Source organism: Natrix helvetica, assembly GCF_964273705.1.
Source record: "Natrix helvetica genome assembly, chromosome: 2".
NCBI classification, from domain to species: domain Eukaryota; kingdom Metazoa; phylum Chordata; class Lepidosauria; order Squamata; family Natricidae; genus Natrix; species Natrix helvetica.
In genome coordinates, this window is record NC_138552.1 from 280,653,649 (window position 1) to 280,673,539 (window position 19,891).

The 19,891-nt window shown below is 41.8% G+C and overlaps 1 protein-coding gene across 1 annotated transcript; it reads right to left on the reverse strand.

Moving 5' to 3' along the window:
• Positions 1–422: 422 nt before the first annotated feature.
• On the reverse strand, positions 423–17,359 carry RFC2 (replication factor C subunit 2). The gene is made up of 11 exons (XM_081941434.1): positions 17,200–17,359; positions 13,566–13,635; positions 12,685–12,726; positions 11,611–11,717; positions 11,344–11,445; positions 9,702–9,802; positions 5,875–6,032; positions 4,088–4,153; positions 2,674–2,754; positions 1,403–1,516; positions 423–720 (listed from the first exon to the last, which is right to left on the reverse strand). Exons 1-11 carry the CDS (start codon positions 17,313–17,315, stop codon positions 610–612), a joined length of 1,068 nt encoding a protein of 355 aa, XP_081797560.1. The 5' UTR covers positions 17,316–17,359; the 3' UTR covers positions 423–609.
• Between the last annotated feature and the right edge of the window lie 2,532 nt (positions 17,360–19,891).

Below are 19,891 nucleotides of genomic sequence, written 5' to 3' on the forward strand. Positions count from 1 at the left end.
TGCTGCATTAAAGTGGACTTTGGCCTAATATGGAAGATCTTTTTTTTTCTAGCATTCTGTCAGCTGGACCTTGATGGATTCCAACATCTTCAGCCACCTTCCAGATATTGCTGAAGATTAGCTCTAATCAACTGGCCAGCGTTAAGGGTTGTTGCTAGCAGGAATTCACCAGCTCTAGGTTACATATTCTTGCTTTCACCAAATGAGTTTCTTGCCTGAATATCTCTGAAATGTTTAAGTATTTTAGTGCCAAATGTATTTTAATTTTCGGTTCCATCTAGTGTTATTAAAGAGGCATTACTTTATCATCTTGGCTGAATAATTGAAGAAAGGAAAACTATTCGGATTCTTAAAAGTACGGGAGGGAAAAATGTAGTCACATTCCTGGACAATACCACTGATGTAGTAAAATTTAGGGTTGATAGTTTTTATAACAAAAGTTTTATTTAATTGTGAAAAACACAAGTCGTAAGGGAAACCACAGCTTTGACAACTGTATTCGCACCCACCAAACTACATGCTAAGCCGTGCACTCATACGCTGGTTGCACACAGCAGCTAGTCAGTTTGCAAAATCTCCTCCTCATTGGCCAACTTGCTGTCCATCCTCTCAGCTTGTGGTGGGAGCAGCAGTCTTCTGACAGAGACGGGCTAGCAAACCTGCCATTTGTAGGAGCGAATTTACTCCTTCTACTATCTTCATGTGCGTGTAACCGATTTCCTAATCATAAGAGGGGAAAAAAATATTAAATTCAAATGAGCTTCTTGTTTTAAAGATACAACATTTCGGTATACACTGATGAAATCACAACCACTATATTTTCATGTTGCAGCTATGCACATGCGAACTGAGGTGTGGAAGAGGAAACCACGCAGAGAAAACACCTCAACCAAACAAAAACACTCATCCCTGAGTAAAGCAACAAGTGTTACGTCCTGCCTTAAAACTATCCTCGGAATTCCCGCCATCGTTTGATGGAGACTTACGACCACAACTGAGCCCAAAATTCCTGTTGTTTAGCAAGGCAGCTGAATTTTACCTTTCTTGCCAGTTGTTAAATGAAAACACTGTAATTGTTAAGTTAGTAACATGGTAGTTGACGATCAGGTGACTATGGGACAGTGCAACCATCATAAGTTCATGCCAGTTGCCAAGTGTCCGGATTTTGAACACATGATCGTGGGGATACTGCAAACAGTTTAAGTGTGAAAAATGGCCAATTTTACTTTGGGATGTAATGGAATTCATTAGTACCCCTTTCCCCTATTTAAGGAAGACGTTTATACAAGATTATAAATGGATCTATATAAAGATCCAGATGTTAAAAAGGTTCCTTCTTCAGGCACTTGGCTTGCACAGCCAACCCTGCTGCTTACACCAGCAACATCCCACAAAACCTAACCTTAATGAACTCCAACTTCAGATATTCTGCCATTTGGAATGTTTTACAGACTCGGAAAATGTTGCCGATGATGTCCTCAGGTGAGTAGCCAAGCTTCCATAAGTGAGCAAGAATCTGAAGAAAGAACAACATTATCATTTGATGTCTAACAGCTTTAAAGATGTATATCCAATTTCTGAAAACACTGTTTTTAAGACAGCTCAAACATAAACAAGAAGGAATATAATCACAATTAAACTATACAATACAATACAATACAATACAATAGTAGAGTTGGAAGGGACCTTGGAGGTCTTCTAGTCCAACCCCCTGCCTAGGCAGGAAACCCTATACCGTTCCAGACAAATGGCTATCCAACATCTTAAAGACTTCCAGTGTTGGGGCATTCACAACTTCTGGAGGCAAGCTGTTCCACTGATTAATTGTTCGAACTGTCAGGAAATTTCTCCTCAGTTCTAAGTTGCTTCTCTCCTTGATTAGTTTCCACCCATTGCTTCTTGTTCTGTCCACAGGTGCCTTGGAGAATAGCTTGACTCCCTCTTCTTTGTGGCAACCCCTGAGATATTGGAACACTGCTATCATGTCTCCCCTAGTCCTTCTTTCTCTTAAGCCAGACATACCTAGTTCCTGCAACTATAAAGATAACGGACTTCAAAAAGGAGAACAAAGAGGAAGATTTGTGACTTATGTTTTTTTTCATAACCCCTAGCCAATTGTTGCCTTTAGAACATATAACTAAAGCCATGGCCTAGGGCAGGGGTGTCAAACTCACGTTGGCATTACATGACCTATCACAACCTTTTTCTCCTTCACTAAAATGGGGATGGGCATGGTCAGAGTATGATGCATCCAGCCTGCGGCCGCGAGTTTGACACCCTTGGCCTAGGGCAGGGGTCGGCAACCTTAAAGGCTCAAATAGCCACAAAGGTCCTAACCGGAAGCTTCTGGAGCTGACCGGAAGTCCGGTTCCCCCACCAGAGAGTCTCCTCCCAGTGTGGCATCCTTTTTCCTGTACTGAAAATCCTATCAATTGTGGAGCCGGCCGGCAATAGGGAGCCGCAGCAGAGGGATGGAAGAGCCACACACGGCTCCAAAGCCACGGGTTGCTGACCCCTGGCCTAGGACAATATGTAAAACAATCTACCAGCTCTTAAAATGGTTGTAAGAAAGAGATCCTTTTATAGACTTAGTTTCTGTCCTATGTTCAGATCAAAAAGCAAGAAAACCAGAAAGCAAAAGAGGCAAAAGATATGCACTCCTCTTGTGCCCACCTTATAAGCTTCATCGATGTTCGCATTGACACAATGACCGATCATCTCCTTCACCAGCAAAGGATGGGGCTCATCACACACCTATGGCAAAAACAGAAGCACCCTGAAGCCAAAAGCCCCCAATGCTATTGAAAACAGATTGAAAGCCCCCCCCCCAATGCTATTGAAAACAGATTGAAAGTCCCCCCCCCCAATGCTATTGAAAACAGTTAATAGTCCATCTCCATAAAGAAAGATCAATCTATTCGAACTATGCAAGGCTGCACAGGTTCTACAAGAGCTGGAAAGATATGAGAACTATTAGTCTACCAAAGTAGAACTGGTTCAGGATAATTTCATATGAACTCAGTAAAACACAGCCCAATCTCTTAAACACTAACACTTCAGCTTCTTTGTTTCAAACGAGCACCTCATTTTTAAAATGTCTAAAACAGATCCACTTTTTCTCCTTATGAAATTGACATCCCAATTCATGATCTACATCTAAGTTCTTCCATGAAACTGGTTGCTTACTTGCATTAACAATGACCAAAGTAGATGACAGACACGAAGCCGTGTCTTCTGGCACGCGTGGTGTCGCCTGTTCCTCTTCGGGGTTCCCGGCACACGTGCATGCGCAATGATCAGCTGGCCTTCGTCCATGCGTCAGTGCTGGAAAGTGGAAGAGCTTGTCTTGCGTTTTCCTGAGTGAGTATGTGTGCCGGCCAGCTGATCGTTGCCTCTGCATGTACGTCAGAAATCCAGAAGTTCATTTTTGGGCATGCGCATGTGCCCTGGGCAGCTCCTCTTCCGGGTTGCAGCCCAGACGAGCATGAGTGCACACTCCCTTTTCAGCACTTGGTGCCGAAAAGGTTCGCCATGTGATAGAGTGTTTAGAATTCTGGTTCCAAGAAGGGCTGGGGGGGAAATTAGCAAGCCAACAGGGTATTAAAGTAGGTGGATCTAGAGTCTGATTTGGCATAAAGCAACTTCCTATGTGACAGGACCTTGGAAGTGAACCACAGGGGGAATATCACCCACATGGGCAGCATAAAGATTTACTTTGGCGAAGGCATTCTTAATATTAGGGTTTTTTTGGTGGAGGACTTTAAAAAAGGGCAGCAAGCAAGAGATACCCAATGCAAAAGAAGAATCATGCTACCTTTAAATACAAGACAATAAAACGCATTTTAGGAGGTAATTTTCTTCAATGTAGCATATCCCTTCTGCCATTTTGCCAAAACTCCTTTACAATTCTGAAAAATTGCAGATCTTACTGATTCTAACGAGCAAAAGACAAACTGCCAAAAGGAGAGAACATATGCAGCTTGGAACTAGGGAATCCTTGGTGCTCTTTGAACTTGGCTGTTTGCTTGCTGGGATTTCATTACCCAGCCATGGATCAGTGCCGTTTTAAAGAAAAACTTTAATTAACCTTAAATACATTCTCGCTATTGATGAAACCAAATCCGGAATGGGTAGATTGCAAGTTGTTCAGTGCCTGTTAAAAGAATGAAAACGTAACTATCATTACTATCTATAAAAAGGTTAGCCTTAAAAGTTTTAAAGAGCGACATAGTTTCTCAATCAGGAAAGAAAAATATCTGGATACGACTAACATGGCATGATTTTTGTACAAAGAAGAGATAGGGGCATGGTTTAGAGAAATTACCATATTTTTCGGACTATAAGAGCCCCCCCCCCCCCCCAAAAAAAAGGTGGTTGGAAATGTCTGTGCATCTTATACAGCGAATGTTGCCGAAGCCCAGCCCACCCACTGGCCTCCACCCTTTGGCTTCTGCCTCCCAGCAATTTTCCTCCTTGCAGCAAACAGCCTAGTCAGCATCAGCACAGCCTGATTTAGCATGAGCAGCTGATTGGCAGTTGGATCAGCTTCCCAGAATACCACCTATCTGCTGTTCCGGGCTGCAGGTGATCCCTGCCGCCAGGGACAGGCCAAAAATGGGGATGCGCAGAGGCCGAACATGGGGCGAGCGCAGGTGGCAATAGGTGGCAGCGGCACTGAGCAACGGTGCTGATGGGTGGCAGCGATCCCAGCAGCCTGGAACAGCTGATAGGCGGTATTCAGGGAGGCCGATCCAATCATTAATCAACTGTTCGTGCTAAATGAGGCTGTGCTGAATCTGACCAGGCTATTTGCTGCTTGCTGCAAGGAGGCAAATTGCTGGGAGGAAGAGGCAGATTTTTTTTTCTTGTTTTCCTGCCCAAAAGCTTGGTGCATCTTATACTTCGGAGCATCTTATAGTCCGAAAAATATAGTATTTTTTTTTAATCTCAAAAAGAGGAAAGAAACTCTTCTAATAAGAACTGAATATCAACAGTGGGCATAAATCAATGGCAGCATTGGAAAGAAACCAGGAAATTGAATATTGCAGATTTCCACATAATAGGCTAAATATGAAGCCACTTAATATTTTACAAAAACCATCACCTGAATAATTATAATTCAGGATGCTGAAAGAACATTTTAATGACAGTGAAAATATTACAATCAAACAATTGCAATCATCAGGGGGGTAGACAATACTCCCACTTTGGTTCTATCTGAAGAAGCTAACTCATTTTCACTTTGGGATGACACCAAAATTTATTTTATCCCAAATGAGTGGTCTTCATAAATTTAAACCCCATTGAAGTATTACATTTGGAGCTTTTTCGTGAAGAAGCTGTAGTATGTGACCAAGTATATGTTAGACAATGTGTCAACTCTTTTCTCCAAGGAGGGCAGCCATGGTCCAGCTTCAGGATACAAACTTGTGTTACTTTCCACAAAGATTTCAAGCTGACCCATGAAATTATATTGTGTTCACAAAAGAGATTGCATTGTCAGCTATAAAAACTGCCACAGCTAGTATAATGAAAGTTAATCCAACCATTAATAACTGGGTATGTTGGACAGGGAGGGAGGGGGGAAGAGAAGGGAGAGAGGGAAGAGGGAGGAAGAGAGAGAGAGAGAGGGAGAGAATACATTTTCAAATCAGCAACTTTCTTGTAAAGCTTTTGTTTTTGTATTTTTTGCAACATCAATATTATATCTGCACTATAATGTCACCAGTCTTTTCTGTCCATCCAGTGCCCAATTTTACCCAACAAAAACCATACCGTATGGCAAAGCTATTTAATTTTCGCAATAGCAAATTCATGTCTCAACTTTGGATGCTGACAGAATTAAAGGAGAAGCTGCAGGAAGACACTACCCACCTGTCTCATGTCTCCCTGGGCAGTGAAGATAATTGCTTCTAAACCATCATCTGTATATTGTATGTCCTCCTTCGCAATTATTTTCATGAGCCTCGTAAGAATCTGGGCATCTGTTAACTTGGTGTATCGCAGAACTGCACAGCGAGACTGGATGGGTTCTAGAGGGCAGTGAATTTAGAAGTGAAATTACATTTATTTCTTCTCTTTATTACTTTAACAAATAATGCAAGGTGCCAAACATAATCTAATACAGGTAGTCTTCAATTTATGACCACAATTGAGTCCAAAATTTTTCATTGCTAAGTGAGACAGTTGTTAAGTGAGTTTTACCCTATTTTACAATCTTTCTTGTCACAGCTGTCAAAGAATCGCTGCAGTTGTTAAGTTAGGAACTCAGTTGTCAAGGGAATGTGGCTTCCTCGTTGACCTTGCTTGTTAGGAGGTGATCACAAGACCCCAGGACACTACAACTGTTATAAATATGAGATAGTTGCAAACCATCTGAATTTTGATCACGGGACCATAAGGATGCTGCAATGGTCGTAAGTGTGAAAAACAGTCATAAGTCGCCTTTTTCAGTGCAGTCGTAACTTCCAACAATCACTAAATGAACGGCGGTAAGTCAAAGACTATATGTACTCCTTCCCCCTTTCCCCCCCACAATAAGAACCCTATGAGGTGAACTGGGCTAAGTTGGCTTTCATGCATAATTGTTTTAATGCAATTTAACGCATTGAATTCAATGCCGTTGTTTTAGGAACACTGGAAGAAAATCATATTCAGCACCAACCATTTGTCCAGTTATCTTTAAACTGTCTACAGTGATCAGTATCAGCTGCCAGGATTTGAGATAGGCATTCCATCTAACACCTAACCCTGTTGGGAAATTCCAGAAACTGAACCCACAGGTATCAATTGTGGGAATATAATCTCTCTTCGATTTAGCCTATGTACTTTGCTTTGCATAAAAGGAAGTTGGTTTTAGCACCAACTACTGCAAAGAGAATGGTCAACATCCTTTCTAGGTTTGAATTTGAAGCTGCAGTCAAGCACAGGGGATGCTGATGTCTGCCCTCTTTCACTAAACCAAAACCACAGGTTGCCAGGAATTGCTCCTGCCCAAACCTCTGTTTACGTCAGAGTCCCCAGCTACATCATTCCTTAAAGGTATTCAAAACCAAGACTACTTTTACTTGTGCACTGCTCCTCCTGGGAAGGGAATCCATAGCAGTGCATAAATAAATAAAGCTTCTAAAGGACCAGGCATGAAAGGCCGGTTGAGTAGGAATTGCCTTGTGATGTGCCCGGTTGCCTTTTGGTATTATATACTAGCCGATAACCCAGCGTTGCCCGGGTATTTATTTATAAGGGGAAAATGTTCGGACCAAATGTAATTTCTAATTTTGGATTTTCCCCCTTACCAGAGGGAGCCCCCTTGTGGAGTACTGTGAAGCTGTTATCATGGCAACTCCACTGCGCTGTACAGTAGAAGCCATTTTATGGCAGTATAGTAGCAGCCATTTAAAGGCACAACAGGCTACATCTTAACAGAACACACACACACACCGAGGGGCGTTAGGGGTGTCTTACCCCCACAGAATTTGTCTCCAGAGAGTAAGTCATCTGTGTATCAAATTTGGTTGAAATTGCTCAAGGCGTTCCAGAGTTATGCTGGAACAGACACACAGCCATATATCTATCTCTATCTATATTGAAAGATGATAGATAGATGATTGATAGATAGATGATAGATAGATAGATAGATAGATAGATAGATAGATAGATAGATGATAGATAGATAGATAGATGATAGATAGATAGATTTGGTGTTTATATATTGTATTGTTTTATGCTGACTTTTTTTCTTTGATATATTTTATTATTTAATTAATTAAATATATATGCTGCCCATCTCACTGTCCCTAGTGACTCTTTATATATGATACCATTTAATTCATTTGTTATTTGCTGTTTGGGTTAGGCTTATGGAGTTGGGTGGTTTTATACATCGTATAATAATTAAATAATCCATAGAGCAATCTATAATAAAACACAATAAAGCAGTTACATTAACAGAATAAGAGTTGGAAGGGGCCTTGGAGGTCTTCCAGTCCACCCCCCTCCTCAGGCAGGAAACTCTCTACCATTTCAGACAAATGATTGTCCAATCCCTTCTTAAAAACCTGCAGTGTTGGAACACCCACAGTGTCTGGAGGCAGGTCGTTCCACTCTTTAATTGTTGTACCATTGATATTAGTTCACTCTATTTTATATTTAAATTAAATTAAATAATCCCACTTTTTCACTGTACTCCTTAACAGAATTAACAAAATAACAGAAAGCAAAATTCAATAAAAAGCAGGCATCCTGGAAGAGATATTACCTTACAAATGCTCCAATAAATAAGTATATATTGAGCAACTATTGAAAAGTAGATGGCACGAGAAAAGTCACATCTCCTCCTTTGAGTTTCATATCACTTGGGATGCCACGTTAGAAGGCCCCACATGTAACCATAAGCCAGAACTACCGGGGGGGGGGGGGGCATAAGGTGGACCTCCCAGTGATTCTATTGCTTGGATCCTCTTGGATTCAATGACCTTTCAAAGTATTTTTAAAGTACTTTGATATTTAAAATATCTGTCATCTCCTGAAACCATGAACTCAATAATGGGACCAAGATCCAGTACCTACATAAAGAGGCATAAAATCATGCTAATTAAGTTCTTCTTAATTAGCTTAGCTTTAAAACATGCAATCCCACACTGCTTGAATGAGCCAATTAGACCTCTCCAAGCATGGTTTGTAGCATACACACCAGACATCTTATTTACTTTGTTTCAGAGGTTCTGGGATTATTTCACCTTTTGGCTCAAGACCAGGTTTTATATTATTAAACGCTTACATACTGTGGGGTTGATCTCCCATCACTGTAGCAGCGTCTGCAATCTACTGACTTGTTTTTGAAGGGGAGCCACGTGAGAAGATCTCCTGCCCATGCACATGTTGCAGGTGGCTTTCACAGAGCCTCCTCACATGATCCTCTCAATGGTGTGCCAAATAATTATAAACAATGCCACCATGGGTGACTGAGAGAACATGTCCAATCTCACAAAGCATTTACACAGTGGTTTTCAAAAGGTTCGAGACCCTTCTACAACTGCAATTTTACAGCAGCTTTTCAAGCTTGGTTGCTATTAGAATGTCTGCATATATGAGTTAGGACAGGGGTCAGCAACCTTAAACACTCAGAGAGCCATTTGGTCCCATTTCCCATAGAAAACACCGGGAGCCACAAAACTCTTCCCGTGCCTGACTATTTTCTGACAAAACTAGCATATATAGTTGAATTAAAGACTCTGTTTTCTTCTGAAATCTTTCTTTTCTTGGATTTATCCAGGGTTCGCATACCGGGGATCGAAAAGCTTAGTAAATTGCACGTCAGTGTTGTGTCACACACTGACAGTTATGATGCATATTTTGAGCGACAGGGAACCGCAGCAGAGGGATGAAAGAGGTACCTGCGGCTCTAGAGTTGTGGGTTGCTGAACCCTGAGTTAGGGCCAAGAATAAACTTCTCAGGCAAGTCCACTGCAGAGATAAGTTGCAAATGAAGAAGCCCTCTATTACTCTCACCTGTTCTCTTACACCAGCCCCTAACGCCTGGGCCTTACAAGAATTCTCTTCAACCTTATAAAGCAAAAGGGTATTTAAGGCCTTTAAGCTTCTGTCTTTACTTTGATGCTTGCATTGTGATAATTTATTTCTGATCTAGGAATAAGTGAGAGGGACCCACGCCTCCTTTCCAAGTGGCCCATGGTTCTTACCTATGATTTTGTCAGAAGCATTGCAAGCCAGAGCAAAACGAGTAGTTTTAGAATAAATTTCCATTGTGCGTCTCAACGCTTGCTGGGCTCCATCTGTCATGCTGGTGGAGAAACAATAGAAAAGGCAAAATATATTTAAGCCACGTAAAGTTCACCAAAATACCTGTCATCGTTAGATAATAGACCTTGTTCAGGACATGCTGTTTACTAATGTAAACACAGTTTCACACAGCCTGACTTTAAAGAAAACATATTCATTTTTCTTATTTATGCTGCATGAGATAATAACAATCATCGCCATATTGCATATTGCGTAGTTACAGGTAGACCTTGCTTACTGATTGCCTCGTTCAGCAACCAAAGTTATGACAGTGATCAACATTACAATGTTGTGTCTTTGCCTAACTTGTTCCCTCCCCCTTTGGGGAGGAGAGAGATTGGAGAGGAAGGGATGATAAGAGAATAAGAAGGCACAAATGGAGAATACACTTTGAAAGAAATGTAGTGGTACTTGGGATTGGAATCACAACTATGCTACACAGACAGCCCGGTATATTCCGTAATTACTCTCTTGTAGTCTTTTCCCCTCCAATTAATGTAAATACAAATATTAATATTCTTTTTGCTAATTATCCCAGTTCTAGGGTGAGCACTCCAAAGGAAGTGGGGAAAAAGAAAGCAGAGTCATATGATTTCTCATTCAGCCAGTTTTGCTTAATGGAACAGCTGCTTGTCCCAATTGTGGTCAGTAAACGAGGACTACCTCCATGTTATTCTGGAATGTACCTTGTGCTTTATACAAGTTGTGCCATGGAAAAACAGAAACACTCTACCACGCATGGAGAAATCAATTTTAAAAAATAGCAATGGCTTAACTGCCTAAAGGGATAACTATTTCCCCCTCACTACAAGCATAGTGAACCTTTGGACCATATGTGGCTTCTTCAGTTCTTACTTTGTCTGCCAAAATCCTCCCAAATTTCACTAACAAAACGGGGTGCTTTTTGGCAACATATTTCTTTTAAATTAATTTCAAATTGGTAAGATAATTGTACCAGTGGATATACCTCCTGTGGTTCCTAAAATACCCTGTTTCCCCCAAAATAATACCTCCCTGGATAATAAGCCCAATTGGGCTTTTGAGCGCATGCACTAAAATAAGCCCTCCCTCCAAAATAAGCCCTCCCTGAAAATATTGCAACACAGCAGCAGCCATGAGGTCACCATGCCCTTCACACATATGAGCTAGTCGTTCCCGACTCCAGGGAGCAGTGCTCATCTCCGTTTCAAAGCCGAAGAGCCAGCGCTGTCCGAAGACGTCTCCGTGGTCATGTGGCTGGCATGACTAAACGGCAAAGGCACACGGAACGCTGTTACCTTCCCACCAAAAGTGGTCCCTATTTTTCTATTTGCATTTTTACATTCTTTCGAACTGCTAGTTTGGCAGAAGCTGGGATAAGTAACGGGAGCTCACTCTAGGCGCTAGGGATTCGAACCGCCGAACCGCCAACGTTTCTGATCAACAAGCTCAGTGTTTTAGGCACTGAGCTGCCATGTCCCATAATTAAATTAGTACTCTTCATATTAATGAGTGATTATACAATATAGGTGATTGTTGGAGTGAGGGAAAAAAGCTATTCACCTGTCTGCTTCATCCAAGATAATTATTTTATGCCGGCCTTTTGGAAGTGTGACTTTTTGTTGCGCAAACATCTTGATTTTGTTCCTGACGACATCAATGCCTCTGGAAATAAAATGCTCAGTTATTACTTAATAATTATTCACTAATATTAAACCCTGGGAGGGAGCAACATGAACTTTGCAAGCTATTTTAAGAGGTCTTGTCAGCTGAAGAACGGGGTAAAATTGCTTAAATTAAACCCAGCTCTCCCTCTAACCTTTGATTCACCTGTCATTTGATGCGTTGAGCTCCAAAACGGCATCTTTCAGCGCAGAGCCCAGAAGTGCGCGAGCCAGACAAAGAATGCTGGTGGTTTTGCCAGTTCCTGGTGGGCCCTTAAAAAGAAAATAAAAAGATTGCAAAAGGTTTCTTTGTCCCATTGCTAGGGACAACTTGGAATTTGGAAATTATGTCATTTCTTGAAACATATCACTCTTAAAGGTTTAATTCTAGAGAAACGTGCAGACTTAAAGTATAATCAATGAGAGCTAATTACATGAGTTAATGGCACAAAAAATAGAGTAAGTGCTAATGCTTGTTGTATTTTATACTTAATAGTTACTTAAGGGACTGTCTCTCACCAGTTGTTTCTATCTGCCCCATCTGGCAGGAAGTGCATACTCTGGATACAGGGAGTGTAACTGATAGGAAGCACAAGGACAGCATTTTCTGTCGCCCTTTGGAACATCATTCCCCTGTGATTAGATTAGCCCAGTCCTTGCTGATCTTTCAAACTTGCCTTTTACATTACCTAGTTCTGGGCATAGATTACAGCCGACTTCCTAGCTTTGTGGATGATAGGTTAGGTCCATGATGGCAACCTATGGCATGCATGCCAGAGGTGGCATGCAGCGCCCTCTCTGATGGCATATGAGCCGTCGCCCTAGTTCAGCTTTGCCTCACATGCGCACGCGCCTCCTGCCAGCCAGCTGGCCTTCGGGTCTCTGTGGGGTGTGTGGCCATGCACTTATGCGCGGGGGGGGGCGCACACATTGCATTTTGGGGTTTGGGGGCACGCCCACGTGCATTTGCACTCGTGCGTGCTTTGGGCACTCGGTCTGGAAAAGGTTAGCCATCACTGGGTTAGGTTATGACCAGCTGATAAGTGTTCCCATTTTTATTTGTTCTTATATTGTGTGTTTTTATTTGTTTTATTGTAAACCACCCAGCCATGTAAAAGTGAGACTGGCAGCTATACAAATTGAATGAATAAATAACAGGGTTCTCATCACTAACTGCCTTTGACTTAATTTTTTTAAGATGGCCCTTAGCTTGGAAACAAATTATTTTCTCAATACTTACAGCAATAATAATATTTGGAACATTTCCTTCTCTTGCAAACACCTAGGGAAAAGGGGGGGGGAAGGACAGTTAATTAGAAATGCAAGTTTCTGTACTTGAAAATTACAGTATGTACTCCAAATTATGGAGAATTATGGCCATACAGCCACATCGGTGTTTCAAAATCTCTTGCAACTTTCTTAATCAATACATTTTGCCTTCCGTAATGGTCTTCCATACCTATCTTCTAAACAAGCTCCCTTTTAAAAATTTGAAATAAGATTTTACAGGTGGTAATATCAGAAAAGAAACCTCTTCCTTTGATCTGTTTAAATTCTGTGCTAAGGAATCATCTTCAATCTGTCCTGAGCAAATCACAAACAAGGAATTCCATGCTGTCACTTATGATGATAAGCACCCTCAGTTTTGGTATTCAGACAAGAGCTTAAATACAGGATTGTATCCATTACTTTAGCCATCTATTACTTTTTTTTTTAAACTTTTGGCCTTGTCTCGTGGTAAACAAAAAGACATAAAAGAAAGTAACAGCAAACGATTCACTCTCTGTGATTTAGTGCCAAGAACAAAAACAATGTAGAGCCCTTATAATAACAACACTTCCTAAACTGGGTCTAGAAACAATGTTTGAAGTGAGCCCAACATAGAGCGCTGGAGCCTTAGCAGTAGCCATAGGCAACCGAGAATTCCACGCAGATATTTGGATATTGTCGTCTTCTAAAGCCAACAAAGAAATGCAGCTCTCCTTCATTTCAGTGCCAGTTCATTGCCGGAAAATAACTCCCCTACTTACAAGACCTACTTAGACCACATTTATGAATACGTCTTGAAATTTCACAGCCATTGAAAGAAGCATTTTTCTTACAATAAAGTGGTTTCCATACCTCTAATCTGCTAACAGTGTCTTCATTGCCAACAATTTCCGACATCTTCATTGGCCTGTATTTTTCGACCCTGTTGGACAAGACACATTAACACTCTCCCCTATGCCAACGGCAAAAGAAAGGAAATGTAGTTGAAAGAGGCTGGGAAACTGGGGGAACTGAAGCAGAAAATGAAGTTTGGAAACAAGTAAGGGGCGGGGAGGAAGAGCAGGAAAGAGAGCAATCAAGTTAGTAAGTACTAAAATAGTTTCTCCCAATTGGCATCTAGTTGTATTAAACAGCATATTGTCTGGGTTCATACAATAAGATCAATTTTAAATTGAGGAATAGGACAAAATGCAGTGCTTGATTTCACGTGGCATATAATCTCTGCTATAATTTTGCACCAGTGAGGTTAAAACCAATTTTGTTGTATTTAAGTACAATGACTTATATTACGTCCACATCATGTTGTGGTGAAGACTTGGTTCCTACAACATGCTGACCACATTGTGTAAAGTCAGAGATTATTTTCAGAAAAACACAGGAGCATGTTGGCTAGCTAGAAATTACACATTTTGCAGTCTTAAAATATCTGGAGAGCTTCAAGTGAGGGAGGCCAAATTGTATGGGGTTTCCTGCTTGAGCAGGGGTTGGACTGGAAGACCTCCAAGGTCCCTTTCCAGCTCTATTCTGATTGACTGAAATCAAGAACTGCATTGATTTTTTTTTGCATCATAAAGTATGGATAATCAATGCAGGAACTTAGCCCATAAGCTTTTATTTTTAGTAAGACCCATATAATTGTTTTCAAAAACACTTGGAAGAACCAATGAAGGAAAATATTCATAGCTCAGGGTGGAAATGAGAAGTCCTTGGTGCTCTTTGAGCTTGGTTATTTTCTTGTAGACATTTCATTATCCAAACTAGGTAATATTTTACTTGCACAACATACAAAACAGATCTGTCCCAAATCTAGCAGCTGCTGGTACCCAAAATGCAGAGCTTCGTTAGTATCAACCTGGATCAGGATTTTGTGTGATTTAGTATAACAGCAATTCTGAGTCATTGGGAGTTGGCTTATTACATACTTATTTAATATTGTTATTCTGCACAAATGAAACCTTGTTAGATGATAGTTCTATGGCAGCATCAAACACCAACTGTTGAATGTTGAAAAAAACTAAATACAGATAGTCCTCAACTTACGACCGCAACTGAGCCCAAAATTTCAGTTAAGTGAAACATTTATTAAATGAGCCCTTTACCTTTCTTCCCACAGCTGTTAAGTGAATCACTGCACTCCTTATTAACACAGTTAAGTGAATCTGTCTTCCCGTTGACTTTGTGAGAAGGTCGCAAAAGGGGATCACATGACCCTGGGACATTGCAGCGGTCATAGGAGTCAGTTGCCAAGCGGCTGAATTTTGATCACATGACCATAATAGCTGCAATGGTTGTGTGACAAATGGTCATAAGACCCCTTTTTTCAGTTTGTTGTAACTTGGAACAGTCACTAAACAAACGGTTGTTAAGTCAAGGACCACTTGTAGTCTTGTGGGAGTTGATCTGGGAATGGCAGGGATGAAGGGCAGCCTGGAAAATCAACCAACAACCCAGAAGAAATCTATGGCAAACAACTTTCAGTTGCCAAGAAAACTGTAAGGCTGCTTCTATACAGTACATTGGAACTAGGTGAGAAGGGCTTCAGTGCAGTATGCAGCTTAGGTGGGTCGTGTGAATGCTGCCATCCTGACGACAGGTTCCTGTAAAGCAGTGGGTCTCAACCTTCCTAATACAGTTCCTCAGGTTGTGGTGACCCCCAACCATAAGATTATTTTATGTTTTCCGTATTTTTTCAAAAATATGTGTTTTCCAATGGTCTTAGGCGACCCCTGTGAAAGGGTCGTTCGACCCCCAAAGGGGTCCTGACCCACAGGTTGAGAACCACTGCTGTAAAGCCAATCTGCCTGCCTGCCCACCCCCTTTCTCCCTCTCTTTCTCTCTGTATATGTTTATGTATATATATACAAAAACATATATACACACACATGTAATTTTTTTTATTATACATAAAAATGTGCCATCCAGTTGGGGTCAACTGTTATCACCAACTTGATAGATTTGGTCTATGATTAGCCTGATCTTTCAGGTCTCCCAACCATGACTTTCTCAAACGCCTCTGCCAAATTCGTATTATGCCCCTTAAATAGGCTTAAGATACAGAAGGATCTTGACAGACTTGAACATTGGGTGCTATCTAACAAAATGAAATTCAATGGTGAAAAAAGTAAAGTTCTACATTTAGGCAAGAAAAATAAAATGCCCAGGAACAGTATAGGTGGTACCTTGCTCAATAGTAGTAACTGTGAGAAGGATCTTGGAGTCCTAGTGGACAACCATTTAAATATGAGCCAGCAGTGTGCAATAACTGGCAAAAAAGCCAACACAGTTCTAGGCTGCATAAACAGAGGGATTGAATCAAGATCACGTGAAGTGTTAATACCACTTTATAATGCCTTGGTAAGGCCACACTTGGAATACTGCATTCAGATTTGGTCACCACGATGTAAAAAAGATGTGGAGACTCTAGAAAGAGTGCAGAGAAGAGCAACAAAGATGATTAGGGGACTGGAGGCTAAAACACGAGAAGAACAGTTGCAGGAATTGGGTATGTCTAGTTTAATGAAAAGAAGGACTAGGGGAGACATGATAGCAGTGTTCCAATATCTCAGGGGCTGCCACAAAGAAGAGAGAGTCAAGCTATTCTCCAAAGGACCTGAGGGCAGGACAAGAAGCAATGGGTGGAAACTAATCAAGGAGAGAAGCAACTTAGAATAAGGATAAATTTTCTGACAGTTAGAACAATTAATCAGTGGAACAGCTTGCCTCCAGAAGTTATTAATGCTACAACACTGGAAGTTTTTAAGATGTTGGACAACCATTTGTCTGAAGTGGTGTAGGGTTTCCTGCCTAGGCAGGGGTTTGGACTAGAAGACCTCCAAGATCCCTTCCAACTCTATTTTTCTATTCTATTTCTATTCTACTTCTATTTTTCCTATTCCCATTCTATTCTATTCTAAATAATCTATCCTCATCATTACATTTTCATTCCACCATTTCATTATGTAATTCTAAGTTATGAACTAATACTAATACCTAATACTCCTTCCTCCTAAATTCCCCCCACCCCCAACAGCAGGTGGATGGGCTGAGAGTTAGTGGCCCCGAGTCACCCAACTGGCTTGCATGGATTACAGAGCCCTAGAACCCACAATCTTCTGATTTCTAGCCAGACGCCTTGACATTACACCAAACTAGCTTCCATTTCCCTCCAGAAGCCTAGAAATGCCAATGCAAACCCCGGTCGGCCACTAGAGGGCAGGAAAAACGCTTTTCAGTACTCCCTCGCACTCTGCTGCCACCTAATGGCCCTTCAGAGCTTTGCAGCCCAGGTCTGCTTAAGCGGCTCCCCCCGTGCAATACCTCGCTACTCACCTACCGCATCACCGTCTTAACGCTCCCACAAAAAGAACACCGGCTTCCTACTGCTGCGCCATCAACCTAACTATCCGGACCCACTTTCCCCCGGCTTCGCAACCCTCAACAACATCCTTCGGTGGGCCTGCCCTTCCTCTCCGGCTTTGTTTCTCACCAGGGCAGTTCATAACGGCCGCTCCCGGCAGGAGAAGTAGAAGTAGATGCGCCATCAGCAGCGTCCCCGCTTTCTTTCCCTCCTTCAAGCGTCTTCCCCGTCTCGGGCGCCGCCATTAGCGCTTCCCGCCGAAAGGCTTCCAAACCCCGCCCCCTTGTTTACGTCAAGAAATGCGCGGGAGGCCATTTCGACTGAGGGCAAAGACACGGTTAGACCGGCGAGTTTCAAAAAGTGACGCTCGCACTATCCTGGCTGTCATTTCTTTTGCCCTTAGTTGGGTCCTGATGTCGCTGAGCGTCCTGGTCATTTGGTGCCCATCAGAGGGGTTGGGTTGAGAATCTGAATGTTTATCGTGGAAGCCAGCTGTGACTCTACGATAAGAACCCATCTGTAGGATTCTGATTTAATCCAAAATGACTATGACAAATAGTTTCTTATTTTGTATGTCTAAGGCAGAGACCTTCAAACTTGGTAACTTTAAGGCTTGCGGACTTCAACACCCAGAATTCTCCAGCCAGCTATGCTGGCTGGAGAATTCTGGGAGTTGAAGTCCGCAAGTCTTAAAGTTACCAAGTTTGGGGATCCCTGGTCTAAGTTTTCACTTGCTGCACGGCAGGCAGAAATCCAGCCTGTTAGGGTTTTTTTTTTCTTGTCATCGCATCTTAGTGGGAGATCGGGAGGAGCAGCTTTTGGCCGTGTGCATGGAGCTTGTGCCCCAAGTCAGCCATGGGACAAAAACGATGCGTTAGCATTGCAGAAAAAAAAATAAGATTAAGAAGAAATTGGACAGCCGTTTCTCCAGAATAATATAAGGTCTCCTGCTTGAGCAGGGAGTCCTAGAAGACCTCCAAGGTCCCTTCCAATTCTTATTCTGTAAACTGTATTGTGTTACATTCCGATGTGACAATGGGTGTGGGTATCCCATTAGGAAAGACAAATAATGTCTGTATGTGAATGTTGCATTTGTGCTGATGAATAAATAAAGGGAGACTAGTATAGATCTATTTCAAGCTGTTTAGCTCTCATCAGCTAGCCATACCCTGAGTGGGATTTGAACCTGGGCTGTATTTTACATGTTAGACAGTTGTATTAGCCACTAAGCCACAAGCTCTCCTCCCTTATCAGCTCCCTTTATTTATTTATCAGCACAAATGCAACACAAAAATGGTTTCCTGCCTGGAAGGCTCCTAGGGTGGAGCTGAAAGGCAAAAAGGAAGCAGTATGCTTCTTCCCATGTTTGGGCATACTAGGTGCTTTGACATCACATGCACACACATATGTATAACATGCAGCAACACATGATAGCAACCTCATTGCTTGCAAAGAACAAGCACAGAGAGACAGAGAATGTGCCATTGAGCTGATTAATTTGAGGGGACTAAAGTTATCTCTAAAAGGACCGCACACACATGCCTCTTGTTTTCCTGTTCATAAATTTAATAGCTGCTGCTCTGGAGCATTAAGTGAGCATTAAGCATTGCCTAATAGTGTTGCCCCAAACTTGCTATTGCTTGGGTTGTTGAGGTTGTTCAAAAAGAGAAATCAACTCTTATTAAATAAATGTTTAGGTATAACCTCCTTTACTCCTTTACCTAAATAGTTAATGTTGGGACTATGAACCATCCATGTGGTTTCCATGACCACAGTATCGAAGGGGGAAGGAAGAGGGGATCGGTAACACACCATATGAATCACAGTGCCATTGCACAAAAGATGCAAATTATCTACTCCATATACCTTGTGTCATATTGTGAATGATGCACATTATATCATTTGTGCCATTAATGTAATGACATCGTGATGTGTAAGACTTTGTCCTGACTTCTTCCAGATGTTTATGGTATGGCCTTTTTCTGGGCTCCCACCACCACCCAGTTCTTAGTGGTGATATCCTATCTCTTTATTAATCATATCCAAATCTCCTTGGCTTTTTTCAAGATCAACCAAGATTGATTGCATGTTGCTACTTGCTGAGCTATTTGACATGTTATTAAGGACTTAGAAAATCGGGAATACTATAATTTTATATATATATTATTTTATAATACTATTTTTATAATACTAGAGCCAAGGTGGTGCAGTGGTTAGATTGCAGTACTGCAGGCTAATTCAGCTAACTACTAGTTGAAGTTCAGCAGTTCAAATCTCACCAGGCTCAAGGTTGACTCCACCTTCCATCCTTCCAAGGTGGGTAAATGAGGATCCAGATTGTTGGGGGCAATAAGCTGACTCTGTAAACTGCTTAAAGAGGGCTGTAAAGCACTGTGAAGCGGTATATAAGTCTAAGTGCTATTGCTATTGCTATTTTACTCCTTGGGAATTCTTGAGATCTGTGAATAGCAGCCCCTTGTGATTAACTGCAAAGCTGCAATTGGCAGTTTTTCTGTAAGGGAGGTGCACTGGCCCTGAACTGAACCTTTCCTCCTGGTATGGTCATTGGGTCCCCCTCCACAAGAAGGAGAATGGGAGAGCTTCCTATTAATATTCTACCTTGTGCTGTGGTGGCACAGTGCTTAGAATGCAGTACTGCAGCTAATTCTGCTGACTGCCGGCTGACTGCAACTTGGCAGTTCGAGTCTCACTGGCTCAAGGTTGACTCAGCCTTCCAGCCTTCCGAGGTGGATAAAATGAGGACTCAGATCATTGGGGGCAATATGCTGACTCTGTAAACCGCTTAGAGAGGGCTGGTAAA

What these genes read in the sequence shown, in the direction of transcription:
- RFC2 (XM_081941434.1), bottom strand. Translation starts at nt 17,315, where the DNA reads ATGGCGGCGCCCGAGACGGGGAAGACGCTTGAAGGAGGGAAAGAAAGC. An exon ending in GGCCGTTATGAACTGCCCTG is followed by an intron (nt 13,636 to 17,199) that starts GTGAGAAACAAA and finishes CTTGTCCAACAG; the next exon opens with GGTCGAAAAATACAGGCCAA. An exon ending in ATAGCGAGAATGTATTTAAG is followed by an intron (nt 2,755 to 4,087) that starts GTTAATTAAAGT and finishes TTTTTGCCATAG; the next exon opens with GTGTGTGATGAGCCCCATCC.